Source organism: Puntigrus tetrazona, unplaced genomic scaffold (assembly GCF_018831695.1).
Source record: "Puntigrus tetrazona isolate hp1 unplaced genomic scaffold, ASM1883169v1 S000000283, whole genome shotgun sequence".
Taxonomy (NCBI): Eukaryota; Metazoa; Chordata; class Actinopteri; order Cypriniformes; family Cyprinidae; genus Puntigrus; species Puntigrus tetrazona.
In genome coordinates, this window is record NW_025047944.1 from 258,364 (window position 1) to 276,338 (window position 17,975).

Here is a 17,975-nt window from a genome sequence, read left to right on the forward strand (position 1 = left end):
CTAAATTATCCCGCGGGAAATGATAACTGATTAACAAGGATGTGGAAGCAACTAACCCTGACCATGAGACTAAAAATAACATTTCCAGATGATCCCTCAAATCTGATTGGTTGATTGGAATGTTGTTCCAGGAACGTCTTGTACTTGTTTTTGTGAACAACGAAGGTCAAATGCCCAAACCCTTTTCTTGTCTCTTAGAAATCTACATAGAGGCTTAAACTGAGCATTGCTGCTGGAGACGGCATCACTTCCTCTCAACTGAACTGTTGACTTCCTGCCCCGATTCTTTGGATTTTCTCCGATTCACCTTCCCAGCTGCCCTCCTGCAATCTCTCACCTCCTCCTCATAAACCTTCAGCTCATTTTCCGCCATCTGCTTCAGCATCTGCTTAGGGGGCAGATAGAGGAATGAAAAAATGATCACGAAACCGACCGTCTTCTTTCTTTCTTTCTTTCTTTCTTTCTTTCTTTCTTTCTTTCTTCTTTCTTCTGGATGTTTGTATTATTTCCACCCATCTATTGTTTTGATGTGCCCTCGCTTCTTAAGTTTAATTTCACATTTAAACACGGGGCGACTCACAAACAAGAAGAAAAGGGGTTTTCGCTTTTTCATTTGCTCGGGAGGGTCACTTCCTCTCCGTGTCCAGTCCGTTTGATCAGTAGGCACAGTCAACAGAGGGCACAATAGATCAAAAAAAGTGTTATTGTAATATTTGGACAAAAGCTTGGGGTGTTTTCAGAAGGAGGGCCGGCAGAAAGGACCGTGTGGCTCCCCAATACAAAGCTTCCTCCCTCTTTTCCCTTTGAGGGCGACAGACAATGAGAAAGAGCGCTTCAATGCAGACTCTTGAGGATTACACATTCTTGAGGAGGCCCTGGGCATCGCTAATGCCTCAGCTGTTTCTGGTAACTTAAGGAAGCCGTTGCACACTTGTTTCGAATCGCTTGCTCAGAGTTTGATTACGCACTATTTATACAGTGTCCCTTTTTCGAATATGATCTTTCATGCAGCTCTAAGTGAATGAAAACAAAATTCTATAACAAAGTTATTGTCTCTCAATAGTCGGCTCTGAATCGTATGAAACGAGTCGTTTTTAAAACGAGTCCCGAGCAGATTCATGGTGGCAACAAAATAAAATATTAGCATATTTCCTGCCCACTTTAAATGAAAATGCAAGTTTATATTTTGCCACTAGGTGCCGCTTTTAGAGAGATAAAATAGTCGTTTCCACGGTAACGGCTGGGTAGAAATTAAATCGACCAATCACCAATCAGATAGGAGGGGAGAAAGGAGGGGTTTGGAGAAATTGATCCTTGAGCTGATCGTTTGTGAGTCTTTAAGCAAATAAAATAAAAATAAATGCATATTATTAGACAAGGAAGGCGTTTTGTGACCTTGGGTTTCCTGCAAAAAAAATCAAGCAACAAAAGAATGTTTTCAACACTGATAATAATAAATGAAGAACTTTTATGAGCAGCAAAACAGTATGTTAAAAGGATTTCTGAAGGATGATGTGACACCGACGCCTGGAGTAATGTTGCAGAAAATTCTCATTTGTGTCACAGTAAAAAAAAAAAAAAAATTGAATATATAGAAAAAATAAATATAAAACAGTTTTTTAATTTTAATAACAATTTACAGTTTATTATTTTTAATGATATTTTCATGAAATGCAACCTTTGTAAGCATTAGACGCATTTTTCAGAAACATAAAAAAATCTTAAGAAGTCCAAACGCATGAACTGCACCGTATATAGTCTCTTGAAAATCACGTTGTTACCATTCAGTTATTTTTTATAGAATCGATAATTAGCAAACGATTCAGTGACTCGAGGCAGTCAAGTGTTTCGTTTCTGAATGAACAACAAATTCAATCAGTCGCTTGATTCTGAATGAATCAGTGTTTTTGAACAGTTCAGTTGAATGAATGATTCCATGAATCACTCACAGGGACAGTAACTCATCACCACTTCCTGGTGTAACAGTGTAGCGTGCTAAACAACCTAAGCTACTTTATTTACTGTGTGAAGTACTGCGGTGGTTTTTGGCAGAGCAAGTGATGAGAAGATCAAATTAAACGTACATTTGAGGGACACAAACTTTTGATCAGTGTTAAAAGTTTAGCATATACTTGGTATTAAAAATTTGCTAGTGTTGCATTGAGCCGTTGTACTTACATGGCCATTTCTTTAGCAAACCATGCTAAGTTTGAGTTCTTTCTTGTGCAGTCTCTCTCTCTCTCTCTCTCTCACTTTCTCTCTCAGGGCCAGCTTCATAATTGTGATGAGGAGGAGATGCCTCTGGCGATTCCTGTGCAAATAAATAAAAGCTGACATAGTCCTTTCCGCAGATCCTCTCTCTGCCTCTGTGCCCCCTCGTGAGATTACCCTGCAACAACAATTATTCCAAATGTCAGTGATTCGTGCCCAGAGGGCCTCGGGCAAATGAGGATTAAATCTTTAACACAGTGAGGAATTAAAATATGCTGCTCTAGACGAGGGGACGCGAGGTGGTCTTGGCGGTTTTGGCTGAGTGGTGTTTTCCTTTTCTAAGTCAGGCGTTATGCGGCGTGTGTTACTCCCCCTGATGGCTGTTAACCCTGCCGTGAGAGGGGCGGTGTGTGTGATCATGAAGGGAAACTGAGCAGAGGACACACTCCTGTAGTGGAGGCATGTCAGATGAGACAAGAAAGATCAGGGTTTAAGTCACGTGACACAACTTAGCAGTTTGTCTAAAACTCCAAAGGCTCAATTAACTGGAACACAAGTATATATATATATATATATATATATATATATATATATATATATATATATATATATATATATATCATAAGATGTGAATGACATATGATATAGTGCATATAATACGGTATACATATGATATAGGCCTACATATTGAACTAAACTGAATCAACATTTAACTACACTGAACTGCTGCTTAATGATTAAAGGTTTTTATAATGTTATTTTGTTGCTTATTATATAAAATGCTTATACAGACGTGGACAAAATTGTTGGTACCCTTTGGTCAATGAAAAAAAAAACAATGGTCAAAAATAACTTTAAAAAAATAATATATATATATATATATATATATATATATATATATATATATATATATATATATACATACACATTTTTAATTTTAATGTTTCAGCTCCTTTTTAATTTTTTTATTTTATTGTCCTGTTTTTATATTGACATACTTACTCTCAGAAATAAAGGTACAAAAGCTGTCACTGCAAAGCAGCAGTAGAGCCTCCTCCATGTTTTCAGAAGGTCTTTGATGTGCCATGTTTGTACCCAAAGTGTCTATTTTGGTGCTTGTCAACATGTAGTTTGGCATATTCAGTCTTGCTTTTTATGATTCGTTTTCAACTCAAGGGTACATTTTAGTGCTTTAAGTGTACATATTTGAACCTAATAGGTACAAAAGTGTACCTTTTCAAAAGGTACCACCCCAGTGACAGCTACCTTTATTTCTGAAATTGAGTAAACTGTCTGCTTACTTCTTAAACTTTATTTTGATGGGTCCACAACACACTGACTATGAGAAATGTTGCAATATATCAGCTTACTCCACTAAACCTAAGCAATGTCTGACTTTCCTATTACTTTTGGATCTACTCCATTGTGAGAGTTAGTAGACATGTCTGTATATATAGTTATATATACATACAAATGAATGAGAATTAATTGACATGCAGTTACAAAGTTACATATAGTTAGTAAAATGATTATCAAAATTAAGTTTATTCAAAAAATACCCTGTATAAAATTCCATGCCTTTGTCCTCCAAGCAATCTTTGGTCTGCAAAAGGAATAAGAGCCCCGTCGTAACATGCAGAAATCTAGTTTCACATACGATCACACCTGATTTGCGCCACTTTAAATGCAAAGGTGGTGCAGACACGAAACCCATATAAATCAGAAAATAATCAGTCATTATACCTGCACGTGATAATTAAATAATCTCTCCCCCTTAATATCTATATATTCAAAGTGAGAAAATTATGATTTTTTTTTTTTTGCTAGTCAGCAAACGGCAAGGTTGAATGAATAAACGGGCAGTTTGTGCAGAAGTGCCCAGAAGTCATAAACATTCTTAATTACCTTGCTCAGCCAACCTCAGTGTGGACTTTGCTGTTTTAAAGAAATCAAGGCAAAGGTGCATATCCTTGTGAACTCATCCAACTACTTTGGTAATTACCTAATCTTCCGACAAAGTAGTCACTTTAACATGTCCGCCGTTTTAATAATCACTTCTTTATTAGCGGGTGCTGGCTGCTGTTTGCGTAGCGACATAGCGCGTGAGCGCGAGCCGTCCCAGATCCTCTTATCGAGAGACAATGAGAGTGTGTCAAGAGTTCAAGTGCTGTCAGAGGAGGTGGAACACTCTGTATATTGAGAATAAGTGTGCGGAGAGGCCTGTTTTCCATTTTAATTGTAAAACAGATAAACGCTAAACACTCCTCAAGAATAAATGACTTCTGAGTAATTATTGTCTAATAGCCCTCCTCCCTCGGGAGCTGTTTACGTGGCCCAGATGGCTACCAAAATGGGATTTAGGGAGAAAATTGACAACATTATTCACCCAGGCATTATCAATTACCTGGGTATCAATTGTACTGTAATCAAGTTGAATATGAGGAGGGATTCTAAGAGTCACCGTAATTAAACCTTTTTGAGACTGTGGACATTTGGGTGTCGTTCGTTATTGAGATTTATAAGGCAGCGCAGGACAGCCCTCCTTCTTTTGTGCGTAATGGATGAATGTTGAGCAGAAGACACGGATAGTCCATAAAGAACAAAGACAATGGCTTTTATGTGCCATGTACGGGCTCCATTACCACGGACAGCCTCGGCAGGGCAAAACATAGCCACCGCTATTAAACCCAAGCACCGCAATTCCCCACGAGCATTGCCGAGAAGCTACATTAGATCCTGGTTTAGTAGCCTCATTAGAGAGGTTTAATTAACCTACTCAACTCGAGTGTGACTTTCATTTTCCAGAGAGCTAGGTGCTTTATTTGTGTTTTATGCCGTACTGTAGCTCTGCATGATCACGACGATCATTCTAACCCGTATGTGGAGGGCTAACGGCTTTGGTATGATGATGTCTCGTCTTCCCTGAGATGAAAATCTCTATCGTTGGTCCGTTTTTCTTGAAGGCAGCCTAGTTTTCATTTCTGTTAAACCGGTTCTTTAAGACTGCACAGCGATGTTAAATCTTATGAGGCACTTTCATCAAACGCCATAATCAAAACAAACACATTTGCAAAGAGAATGCAGAATATTGCATGCTGACTCTCTCCTCCGTTTAAAAAAAAAAAAAAAAACAGATTGCAATTATTTATGGCCGCTAGCGATTTGATCAAACTTCATCTTTTAAATAAATATACAGTCCCGCAAAATATAGTCCACTAACTAAGCAAACAATCAAATAGACATTGTTAAATAAAATAAATGTAGTAAAATAATAAAACAAATCTTCTTTTATTTGATTTGGTTTTCAAACGTAATTGATAAAATTTAAAAAAATAAATAAAAAAATAAAAAGTTCAGATTCTCAAACAATAACAGAAAGTGTCCTTTTTCACGTCAAGCTGCATTATTATTTTATCAAATAGATTTCAAACATATCTGTGACACTGATAAACGCTTAGAAATCGAAAGATTTGTGAACCTGGGAGGACAATTAGACCCCTAGATCATAATTCCTTTTAATTTCCTCTTGACGTGGAGAGGTTTCTAGTTAGTTAATTAAAATCATAGCAGTGTAAATGATTTGTTCAGGGCTTCTGACAGTGATATATACTACACCCTTCATCCTCAGTTGGTCTGACTGGCTAATTAATCAGTATTATTTATGCAAGAGCATTATGTGTAATAACTTGATTTATCACAACAGTATGGCTGTGGAATCATTATAGGCATTTAAGGGACAAAACCCAGAATGATTTAAATGTGTTTGCTTCAGATCTAGGTACCCTAATGTCTCTCTCTCTCTCTCTATAGCTTCTCTATAAAGGAGTCTTAATAACTGAATATAAACAACTTTGACATAAAGTAGAAGGACTGGGCTTATTGTTAGACTGACCAATCATATTGGATATTCAAATAAAGCAGCGTTGTTTGGCAAAAACATAATAATTAAATACCTTGATTAATTAGTCTAAGAACCATTTTAAAAACATTATTTGTTTGCAGTTTAGTGACTTTTAATTCTCAAAATTGTTTCCAATATAGCAACTGATATCAATATCGGCCTATTTAATTTTTTCCCCATGTATTTGGTTTCTTGTTGTTGTTATTTGTTGCTGTCTGTTTATTGTTTTTGAGTATTAATAATAATAAAAGATTAAATTTTTGCCTGCATATTTTACCAATCACTGTCAGAGGTAACTATTCCACCCAATCGGCTTTCAGCATCATATTAGAGCGTCATCAAACAGGTAAATAAAACGTATTATTAACTGCTTTATTTAAAATACAAATTAATGTCGGATCTCAAAACAACCGAGAACGAACTACAGGACTATTTACGATTACATAGTTGAGTAGATATTTGCTGGAATGGGGCTCTCCGTCCATATAATAATGTTTATAACGCTGCTGCTTGTTTTGTTCGTGTTTTAAGTTACTATATTGACAGTTTTGTTGATTATTTATTATAATGAGTCGTTAATTATCCATTAGGCTAAAACCTAGCCTCGTTAATGGGTCGAACAATGTTGTTTTTAAATAAAAATAAATCTGCTAATGTTATATTAGCTATATATAAACCTTTTGTAAGTAAATATACTGTCAACTTTACAGCCCATCAAACGCACTATAGAAACGTTCCTCAACTTACGTAGAAAAAATAAACGAACGAATACCATAGCGGCATTTAACGTTAGGGGTTTAATTTATTATGCGCTTACTCCAGTGCGCAGTATCCAGTTTTATAGTCTCTGCGATTACAATGAGTTGTCCAAACATCACAAATGAAGCCAACTCTATAATAAACCTCAGAGAAGCAGATAAAGAGGTTTGTTGTAGTGTGAGCTGGATACCGGACCATTACATCTCTGACTGCTCAACTGACCGTATCTCCACATCGTGAGTCACTTCTGCAGCGGACTTATCAAAAACTCACTCTGTATCCGAGCGGTCCACCGCCATCCATCTCGATGATCTCTCTAAGCATCCTAAGCACATAGCCTACCGTTGATATGTCATAATCAATATAGAGTTGTCCTTGTTGTAGTGCCTGAGAGAGCCGTGTGTGTGTTTGTGACCTTGTGTTTGGAACTGTACTCTTCTGTATTGCGTGGCCTTGAGCACATAAACGCGTTCTCAATCACTTCAGAAACCCTTCGAGTGACCCGACTACAGCTGTGGCACCTTTGCCGTCTCTTTTTGTGCAAGGCACCTTAGAGAGTGATGGCTTGACAGGAAAATGGAGGAATTCATCTTCCTTTGTTAGTTTCGCTTCAGGGGCTTAAGGTCTTGGCCGAAGAACTTGATATAACTGAACTGATAAAAGCAAAGAAAGATGAATGCGTTAATAGAGCTTTCGGGGCCTTTGTTGTTAATGATATAGTTGTTACAACTTATTTTTGCATGTTTAAGCAAAGTTTGTGGTAAAGCTTAGAAAGTTTCAATAAAGGTAGTAGCTTTAGTGTATTTTGATTTAAAAGTGAACAAACCGATGCGTTATATGTATTTATTTTGCAGTAAAAGTGTGCAAAACGTACAATATATGTGCCTAAAAACTTATTCTTTGTGCTCTTAAGAAAGAGAAAATCTAAAAGAAAAGTCTTTAAAGCTGTCTTTTGTGCAGTAGAGGAGGGCAGCTCACGCAGAAGGAGGTGCTGTACAGATGGGGTCAGCAGCAGTGTGGGGTCACCCAGGCCTCACTGGAATGGGGTCGTTGGGTATGCATGGGTGATCCAGGACAGAAAGGGTGATTACAGCATGATTTGTTGGCCTTTGATAGGTTGTGCCTCTCCTTTATAGCCAACCTTGCTAGAGCATTGAGCGCTGGTATTTTAGCACAATGTATATATCACTATTCATTTATTAATTATTATTATTTTATTATCAAGTTGTTACGTGTTTAGGCTGCATTATTTCATATGTAATTTTCATTATGTATTTCATCATTATGATTATTTTTATTTCATAAGCAATATTTCTAAGCTTTATAAATCCTGAAAAGAAAAAAAAAAGTTATTATTCTGAGGTTTCACTCAAGGTGATGTTGAACGCTTCCAGTAATATCACATTTAGGTCTTGCAATAAGCAAATTATCGTAGCCACTATTTAAAGGTGTAGTTCACCAGTAAATCATTTAAAGCATCATGTTGATAAAGAGAACATTATTTTATGTATTTGGTGTAATGCAATGTGTTTATATGATTTTCATTATTTTCCACATACTGTACATTACTGTTTCTCCTCTAAGCCCCGCCTCCTGAAAAGGGTTGATTTGTACAAAGCTTATTGCTCTAAAAATCTGAGGTGTACTCTGATTGGCCAGCGATCCAGTGCGTTGTGATTGGCCGAATACCTCAAGCGTTTGGCGGAAATGTTACCCCCTTAAACGTAACGTGCTATGACACGAAAAACAATAAGCCACATCACAAACGAGGCATTTATTGCATCCAGTGGAAACATAATTACTGATTATCATGACATAGTAGTGTCTTTTTATCTCAGTAGCCTCTGTGCACAGCTAGCATAGGCTGCTCCCAGGTTCAGGAAACAGTCCTCCGTAAAAGCGCTGAACACACTTTAATATTTGTGTTTTGGAACAGCGTTGTAAATTTGCAAAAAATTTGGGCGGTGTTACGAAAACACGCCCCCAATTAGTGATGTCACAAAGTGGGTTTATGTTTAAACCAGACATTTTAGAGGGGTGTGGACAAGTCGTAACTTTTATAAAATGTAAAAGCATACAGCATCTAATCTGAAGCTGTGAAGTTCTCACAAAGAACTAAAATAAACGAGAAAAGTCGATTCCGTCATGAATTTATTGTTTGTTGAGGGTTTAATTTGACATTTAGTGTAATCTGCAATAAACTGACACCAGTTCAGTTTCAGTTCGGTTTATAAACTGGACCACCGTTTGAGGTGTGCGTTGAATTTTTGTCTCTTTTTTTTTTTAAGATCTCCTCTGGGTTGATGGACCACAGCAGTGCTCAGGTTCTCTCGGTCATGTAATTATCTGACAGCTCTTGATAGAAATCAGTGACAGCCCGCAGCGGAGTCTCTCTATAACAGAGTGCATCTGTGAGAGCGTACATGAACTCAGCTGCGCAGGTATCAGGACTTTAGATTAACTCCGAGGCGTGATCATTTCTCTGTCACTTACCTCTAGACTGAACGCTTGAAATGTCACGCATCAGATCCCCTCAACTGCCCATTACTACAGTGAGGGAAAAGCCGGTCATATCAGGGCCTGAGAAATGGAGTGATCTCTATATTCAAGGCTTCAGGACTGTGCGGTCTTCAGCCAACTCTATCAAGAAAGTCAGTCATTAGTTTTTGATAAGTTCTAAAGATCAATCAGTACCACTGATCGTCATTTCTTAGACTTTGAGGGCTTCTCATTCGATTAAATTTCACGCAAAGCTATCATATAGATTCTTTGGAATGTAGTCTTCTGTGTTCAGAGAAAAACGGGCAACATGAAAATATGGAAGCTTGTTTCCGCCATGGGATAAATAAAGTAAAAAAGGCAAGTAGTTTATACATTGCAATTCTGATTTTAAGATGATTTTAACCCAAAGAACGGAGAGATATAAACAAAAATAGGTAGATAAAACAATTGCCAAGTACTTTTTTTATTTAATTTTTATGTTCCACACAAGAATTGCACAATATAAACGTACTAACTCACACGTTAGAGCTTGCTTTTTTTATAATTCATTACTCAAAAGGAGGCGCTGCAGTACTGTCGTTCTGATCACTTCATTTGGCACAAACATCCGTTGCATACACAGCTCTTGTCACTGTACAGTAGATGTTCACAACATGTTGACACGCAGGTCAATAATAAAAGCTTGTGCGGAGCAAAGCCCCGCCCCTCATTACGCAGTCAAGGTGAAGATTTAAATATCACTCAGGCGCCACTCCAAGTGTAAAGGAAAATATGCAAATGAGCGCATATCCATCAAACAATGTTTCTCTCTTGGCAGAAAGCTATTAATTTTTTTTCATCAGTTGCTGACACTTTAACGTATACATCACCCTCAGATTGCAAATGATTTTTTTCCCGTGCACGCGTTCTCTCTCCTTATTGACGTGTTATATTTTCTTTGCGCTTGCATCTTGTTATTGTTCTAAAGTTTCTCTGTCTAGTGTGCATTAGTGCACCCTGATTGAAATTTTACCGACAAACTGAAATATGACTCTGTGTTTAATGGAAAAAATAATTACACGTCAGGTGAAACAAAGCATGACTCATAGTTACCGAGGAAAGTGACTGGAGACACGAGCCGGCAACGGGGTCAACAAGCACGCACACACTCGCAATTTACACGCTGTTCTTGCTCACTATCTGCTGAACTTCTTAATATCTTGTAACGTTTACCCTATCTTGGACATAGTCAGCACTATGCACTACAAGTACGGATTGTACTGGTGGAGGGAAAGTATGTGCTTGTGCATTGCATATGCATCTAGCTAATTTTATTAAAATGTACGACACGTGTGACAGAAACACACTTTTTGCGTGCAAGCCTGGGACCATGTTGCTGTTGGGTTGCAGTTCATATGCAGCTAACGAATGCATCCTAAAGCTAAAGACATTGTTTTAATCGTTATGAAAACCATTGCTTCAGCTCTCCCTGCCATTTTTCTGAGTCTGTTACTGACTTCACGGCATTGCTTCTAATTAGTCCTGAAACAAGAGACGCTTTAAGTGCCAGATGGCAGTATTATCTGATATTTTCCTAAAACGGCTGCAGTGCTTCTTCAATGTTAGTCTTGATATTTTTAATTAAAATGGCTTGTCAGAAAGGCAATCTGAGCTAAATTGATGTTATACAAGATACAATTAATAAAATTTCCCTGACGTTCCTATTAATTACTCCGAGTGGGAACACTTGTTATTGACTCAAAGATCAAGTCTGACTGAAAGCCTTATCAAACATTCCTGTGTAATTTTCAGTTTGATAAGAAAATTAGCATGCTCCTCGTTTGCTCGGTAATCTACATGGCACACTTGGACGTTTTTTACACCTTGTTCGGTGACCTGAGACAGAATTTGCACCTGCATCTGTGACAAATCTGACAGAACGTGGCACTTCAGATAGGCACTGTTTGGCTGAGCAAGCAGGAAATCTGTCACATGACATGCTTTATTAAACAGTGTGCTCGAGGTCCGACGTCTGCAAAGGTTAAATTGGTGTGAGACTGCTGTACAGGCTCAGTGACTCTTGGAGCGGAGTTACAGAGGTGATAAGGCTTTCCATCCATCCACCCATCCATCCAATCCAGTTCTATAATTCCATTGTTCTATACGCTCTGCATAGATAGCATTTTATTGTTCCATCTATATGATTCTAAGCTGTATTCAAACTGCCCAAGACCCAAAGCCTTCTCGGACTGAAGTCAATTTGGCAAATTTGCATCTTAACTTTTGTTACCATTACTGATTCTTTGCAATAACTGAATGCGAATCATTAATGCCATTGAAACACTTTGAAATCGAGCCAATTATAAGCAGCTATTTACATCTTTAACCAATTGAAGGCAGCATGGTGCGTGGTAGGAGAAGGCAGGCTGGTGTCGGTGTGTGGTAAACGTCTCAGTTGGTTGGTCTTTGGCAGGTGCAGCCATCTTCATTGTCTTTGTCCTTGCTGTGGAGAGCGGCCGCATATATTTACCTCAAATTCTTTTCCTGCGTGACCAACTAACTCTGTCTCTTTTGGCCCGTGTGACTGATCGCTGCTGTCTGTGAATGTCAGGCTCTCCAAGCTTTACATTTATGAAGATTCTTTAATATGTGCTGTGGAAATCACAATTCCAAGGACTCGAGCAACAAAAGCAATTCCAGGAAGAATGTGACTATAAGCAGCAAATTCTCACTGGCTGGTTTAGGAGAGGGATGCAGTGAAATTTTGCAAAATGGGAATATAGTACTTATATAGTACTTAAAAATACTTAAAACTGGCTATGAAATTGGTTATGGAGTGTTGCATGGAATGAATTTTGGTTGATGTTGAAGCGTATTTTATGATACAAATCATTGGCAAACAATTGAGCCACATGCTGTGTATAATGTAAATGAAGAAATGTGCTTAACTGCACAAAAATATGACTGATGATATATGATGATTATATTTCAGTCAAATTGCCTGTTTACTTTTGCATTTCCTAATGAAGCAATATTTTAATTTGGAGCCTATATTTTTAGCTAAGAACTGTGGTGCATCTTGTTTCCAGTAGCTTCATCTCTGCAATGTGTGCATGATGTATGCATGAGGATCTCAGTGACTGAAAACTGAATTAACCCTCTGGTACTGGAGGTCAGACTCACAGTGGCCCTGAATGAGTGTTTGTTTGTGTGGGTGGTTTATTGATGGTTTATTTAACCTGTTATACTTTTGTTTTATGAGGTTTTCCCCACTGCATCTAAAGTTGCCCTGGATATGATAAGGTATTACCCTCTCATCGTCTACCAGACCACAGAGTCAAGGTCAGAAACAAGGATTACCTCCCTCTCTCTCTCTCTCTCTCTCTCTCTGTCTCTCTCTCTCTCTCTCTCTCTCTCTCTCTCTGTCTCTCTCTCTCTCTCTCTCTCTCTCTCTCTCTCTCTCTCTCTCTCTCTGTCTCTCTCTCTCTCTCTCTCTCTCTCTCTCTCTCTCTCTCTCTCTCTCTCTCTCTCTCTCTCTCTCTCTCTCTCTCTCTCTCTCTCTCTCTCTCTCTCTCTCTCTCTCTGTCTCTCTGTCTCTCTCTGTCTCTCTCTCTCTCTCTCTCTCTCTCTCTCTCTCTCTCTCTCTCTCTCTCTCTCTCTCTCTCTCTCTCTCTCTCTCTCTCTCTCTCTCTCTCTCTCTCTCTCTCTCTCTCTCTCTCTCTCTCTCTCTCTCTCTCTCTCTCTCTCTCTCTCTCTCTCTCTCTCTCTCTCTCTCTCTCTCTCTCTCTCTCTCTCTCTCTCTCTCTCTCTCTCTCTCTCTCTCTCTCTCTCTCTCTCTCTCTCTCTCTCTCTCTCTCTCTCTCTCTCTCTCTCTCTCTCTCTCTCTCTCTCTCTCTCTCTCTCTCTCTCTCTCTCTCTCTCTCTCTCTCTCTCTCTCTCTCTCTCTCTCTCTCTCTCTCTCTCTCTCTCTCTCTCTCTCTCTCTCTCTCTCTCTCTCTCTCTCTCTCTCTCTCTCTCTCTCTCTCTCTCTCTCTCTCTCTCTCTCTCTCTCTCTCTCTCTCTCTCTCTCTCTCTCTCTCTCTCTCTCTCTCTCTCTCTCTCTCTCTCTCTCTCTCTCTCTCTCTCTCTCTCTCTCTCTCTCTCTGACACACACTCTCCACTTCTCTCTCTCTTTCTATCTCTCTTTCTGTTCCAAAACCTGATGAACTCTATCTATATTCTGCTATCTATTTTGTGCTCATTTTAACCAAGGTGTTACTTCACAAGAGGCAATTCTTGAATATTCTACACAGGCAAATATGCCGTACATAGGCAAATATGTTAGCAATACTGCTAAAATAGGTAAAAAGCATATGAATATGTGAATATGTGCAATTGGGAATTTAGCCAGATGCCCCCATGCAGTTTTCATTTATTTACAAGTTGGTCACATGAATTTGTGGTGTTGATAAAAAAAAAGCTGTGTGAGCTTGTGTGAGCTGTGATTCACACACTGTTGACAATAGACAAATGATTTCAAAACGTGCACCTAATATGCTAATAATGGCATTTTTGATAAAATTTTGTAGTAGTCTGGTTTCCAGTTTATTTGTAGCTTTTATTTATCCCCTGAGAATACAACACCTTGAACCGCATAAACAGTACCAGTACCCAAATGTAATTACAGAAACTTTATTTTCAGTTTCTTTTTTTGTTATTTTAAGCTTTAATTAGGTAAAAAAAAAAAAAGTAATAAATCAATGCATGACTACTTGAAATGTTCTCAGTTTATATTACTACACTCTATAAAAGTACATAAAGCCCAGCTAGTGCGTAAAAACCTAATACATAAAATACATAAAGGGCACAGCACGTTAATATTAACTAGTTTTACGTTTACATAGATTTTACCTGTATTTTGAATTATGCGTTCAGGGGTAGAGGAAATGTCTTGGCTGAAAATATCCAGCACTCATATTTTTTTTCCCTACAGTGTACGTTTTGGAAGGTCCTGTGCTCCCTTGATCTATGCCAAACATCACTGCAGCTACTAATGTTGTTTGTGAGCTTGTATTTTTCTTCTCATTAGCTTTTTGCACATGCAGCAGGAGCACGCTGGGCATGCTCAGTTAATGTAAACATTTCCACTTCTGTGGTCAGCTGCAGGGGCTCCAGCAGTGTGTCTGAATGATTGAACGCCGCTGTTACTTACCTCCCGTGCGCCGTGTATTGGACAAACAGCCATACGCTGCTCTACACCACCTCACCCACCTGTTTCATAATGGGACGTCTTTCAGACGCAGATAGAGTGGAATCTTTGGCACGTCGTAAGAATAACATCTAAGAGAGAAGTGCCGGTAAAATCAGTCAGCGTCTCGTGTGTTTCATCACCTGAAAGCTCAATGAAGGAAAGTGTGGAAATAAGCATCAGAGTTTGCCATCACTGTCGCCCACCTCTGCGGAGCATATCAGATCTGCTACACGCTACACTGCCCAAGAGTGTGTATTTCTGGAGATGATTGAATCAATACCATTTTGACACGACTTGTTGGAACATGCCTCTTTATTTCACGCAATTCCTTCCGTTTGGTCAGGGAACATTTATCAAGGCAGCCGCCTGCTGTCAGCTAATAGAGATTGTTCTTTAGTCTGTGCGTGATAGAGGGCCGCAGTTATGATACATGTTGATCGTTTGTGAAGATATTGACATCGCGCCAAAGAGCAGGACCACGCTTCTTATAGCCTTACCATTATACACATGAACAAACATGATAACGGCTATAACCCATCAAGACTTATATCTTCATTTAGGTAAAATTTTTTCACAAAGGCACGGTGGAATTAGTGCTGCGTGTGTGTAGTGCTATGTATATATATATATATATATATATATATATATATATATATATGTGTGTGTGTGTGTGTGTGTGTGTGTGTAAAAAATCCATGAATCATCTTTTAGACTGTAAAAACAATTAATACCACCTAATTTTGATGGTATTTGGTGTAATGTAATGTGCAGTTTAAGGTGCATAAAACACATTATTATTATTTCTCCTCTTAGCCCCGCCTCCTGAAACGGGTCGATTTGTACAAAGCTCATCGTTGTGAAACAGTGAGGTCTGCTCTGATTGGGCAGCTATCCAGTGCACTGTGACTGGCTGATTGCCGCAAGCATGTGGCAGAAATGTTGCGCACCTTATAATAGCGTTAATTAGAAAACGTAACATACTTAAAGGTTGTGAGTCAGAAGCACTAGACTGTCCTTGCAGAGGTAGAATTGCTTCACTTTATAGTCTCGGTGCACAGCCAGCATAGGTCACTCTCCAGGTTAGCAGTCCGTTCTCTGTAAACGCGCTGAACACACTCTAATATTTGGGTTGAACTTCTGAAACTTCACTGCTGATTTATAGTTGTGTCTCCTCTGAACACAGTGAGAGTAATAGCTCTGGTTTCTTTCTTTGCATAACATTTGGTCAGTCTTCAGAATTAAACCCACTTTGTGACATAGAAAAGCATCGCATCATATGATCCCTTTAATTTAAACAGTAAATACAACAGTATCTGTTGTGCTGGTCAGTCAGTCAATCAATCAACAAAATTAAGTATTGCATTTTAATTTGATTACATATTAAGCATTTTATATTGCTTTTATTACCACTATTTTTGATACTTAATTTGTAAGTGACATTATAATGTTTACATTATATTGTGTTAATATATAATATTTGATATATTCTGATACGTATATAGTATTATATATTTTCTAATATCAAATGTGTATGATTTTAGATTTGATATATAAATATTATCATACCGTTAAGCAAAATAAGGTGCAATCATGTAGTTATTTATTTTTTATACTTAAAATACTTACAGAACATGCATATTATCCTAGATATTAGTTAATACAGTGAGAGAGGCCGGCCAAGTGACTGAAACACAGCAGGCAGCTGCACAGGTGTAGCAGGAAGTCACAAACAGACGTCTTTGTGGCACATCTGGAAGAAAATGCAAATAAAAAAACAGTGGGAGAAGGCAAAAACAAATGACAGATTCCTCGCATAAATTCCTCACCCTGCACAGTTCTGAAAGGAGCAGCTCTCCCGGCTCCCCTCGCCCATGACTTAACACCTAATCCAATGTGTAAGTTATTATTTATCTTCCACAAAAGTTTGTCAAAGCTAGGCTTTGATTTTTTTTGCTCCCCGGCCTGATTTTCCCCTGGTGGCCGGCTCTGCACCGGCGCAGACACATAATTTATGAGCTACCCGCTTTCTCCTGACACATTATTAAAAGCAGAATTAGTTTTTTGCCTGGGATCTGTCCGCTGGGAATAGGGAGGGCTGTGCTGAGAGCAGAGGAGTCCGGCGTGGGGGGTTCGGCTGTGAGCAGAGGGGCCGTGATAGGCGTCAGGCTGCTAATGAACAGAGCGCGCGGTGGCAGCCATCATGCGGCGGTCAAAGAGGCATCCTGTGATCTGGGAAAAGGTTAACCTCCTGTACGTTAAGACCTTTACTGGATTGTTTAGAAGCATGATGCTGTTGGTGTTGGCGTGGACTTCTTTGGAAACACACACTCACATGTTCAGGTGTGAGTAGGCAGAAGAACAAGCAAATGTGTGTGTGTGTGTGTGTGTGTGAGAGAGAGAGGAAGAGAGAACAGCACCACAGCTGAGCGTCAGTTTAATCTTATGCATCATTAAGCTCTCAGCAGTGCACAGGCTCCGCCCACAAATTCCATCTACACCCAATGAACATAATGATGACATACGTAACATCTAATTTCAGCAGAATTTAAATTGGAAGAATGAAAAATTCACAAACGTAAATCATTGGGGACGAGTCTAATAAATAATCATAATGAATTGCTTTGTGTTCACAGCGGTCGTCTTTTAGCTTCTTTTATTCAGTTGGCTGCAAAACACACACAAACCTGTTAGAGTGCATTTCTTAAAAGAAAGAGTCAAATATAAATACTTCTTTTCATTTTACAGGCTTATAATTTATATATTTTTTTATTATTATTATTATTTTTAAAATAATTTTATTAGGCTGACCAAGGCTGCATATATTGGATCAAATATGCATTAAAAACATTAATATTGGGAAATATTGTTACAATTTAAAAACTGTTTTCTGGGTGAATACATTGTAAATTGTAATTAAACAGCTGTGATCAAAGCTGAATTTTCAGCATCATTACTCCAGTTTTCAGTATCCTTCAGAAATCATCCCTATATGCTGATCTGCTGCTCAATAAACATTTCTGATTGCTCAGTATTTCTGGGGAAACTGTGATAAATTAATTTTTTCAGCATTTATAGATGAATAGAAAGTTTAAAAAAACCCAGCGTTTATTTAAAATAGAACATGTTTATTTACATAGACTTAATGTCTAAGTTTGATCGATTTAATGCATCCTTGATGAATAAAAGTAATAATTGCTTTCTTTTCTTGACCCCAAAATCTTGCATGGGAATGTAATTCTGTGTAACTGTGTGTGTGTGTGTGTGTGTGTGTGTGTGTGTGTGTGTGTGTGTGTGGATGAGAGTTCATAGCTCAGCAAGTTTGAACCCAGCGGTGCATGTGAGCCAACGCCAGCCAACGAGCCAAGAGCAGCGTTCAGGGCTCATTTACAGTTA

General features: G+C 38.5%; 1 protein-coding gene across 1 annotated transcript in view; it reads right to left on the minus strand.

Moving 5' to 3' along the window:
• Positions 1-244: 244 nt before the first annotated feature.
• The window catches only part of LOC122333471 (integumentary mucin C.1-like), an 80,525-nt gene continuing 62,794 nt past the window's right edge, over positions 245-17,975 (minus strand). Inside the window, exon 7 of the mRNA XM_043231104.1 lies at positions 245-388. Coding sequence (XP_043087039.1) covers positions 245-388 — 144 coding nt within the window. The remainder of the gene's footprint in view (positions 389-17,975) is intronic.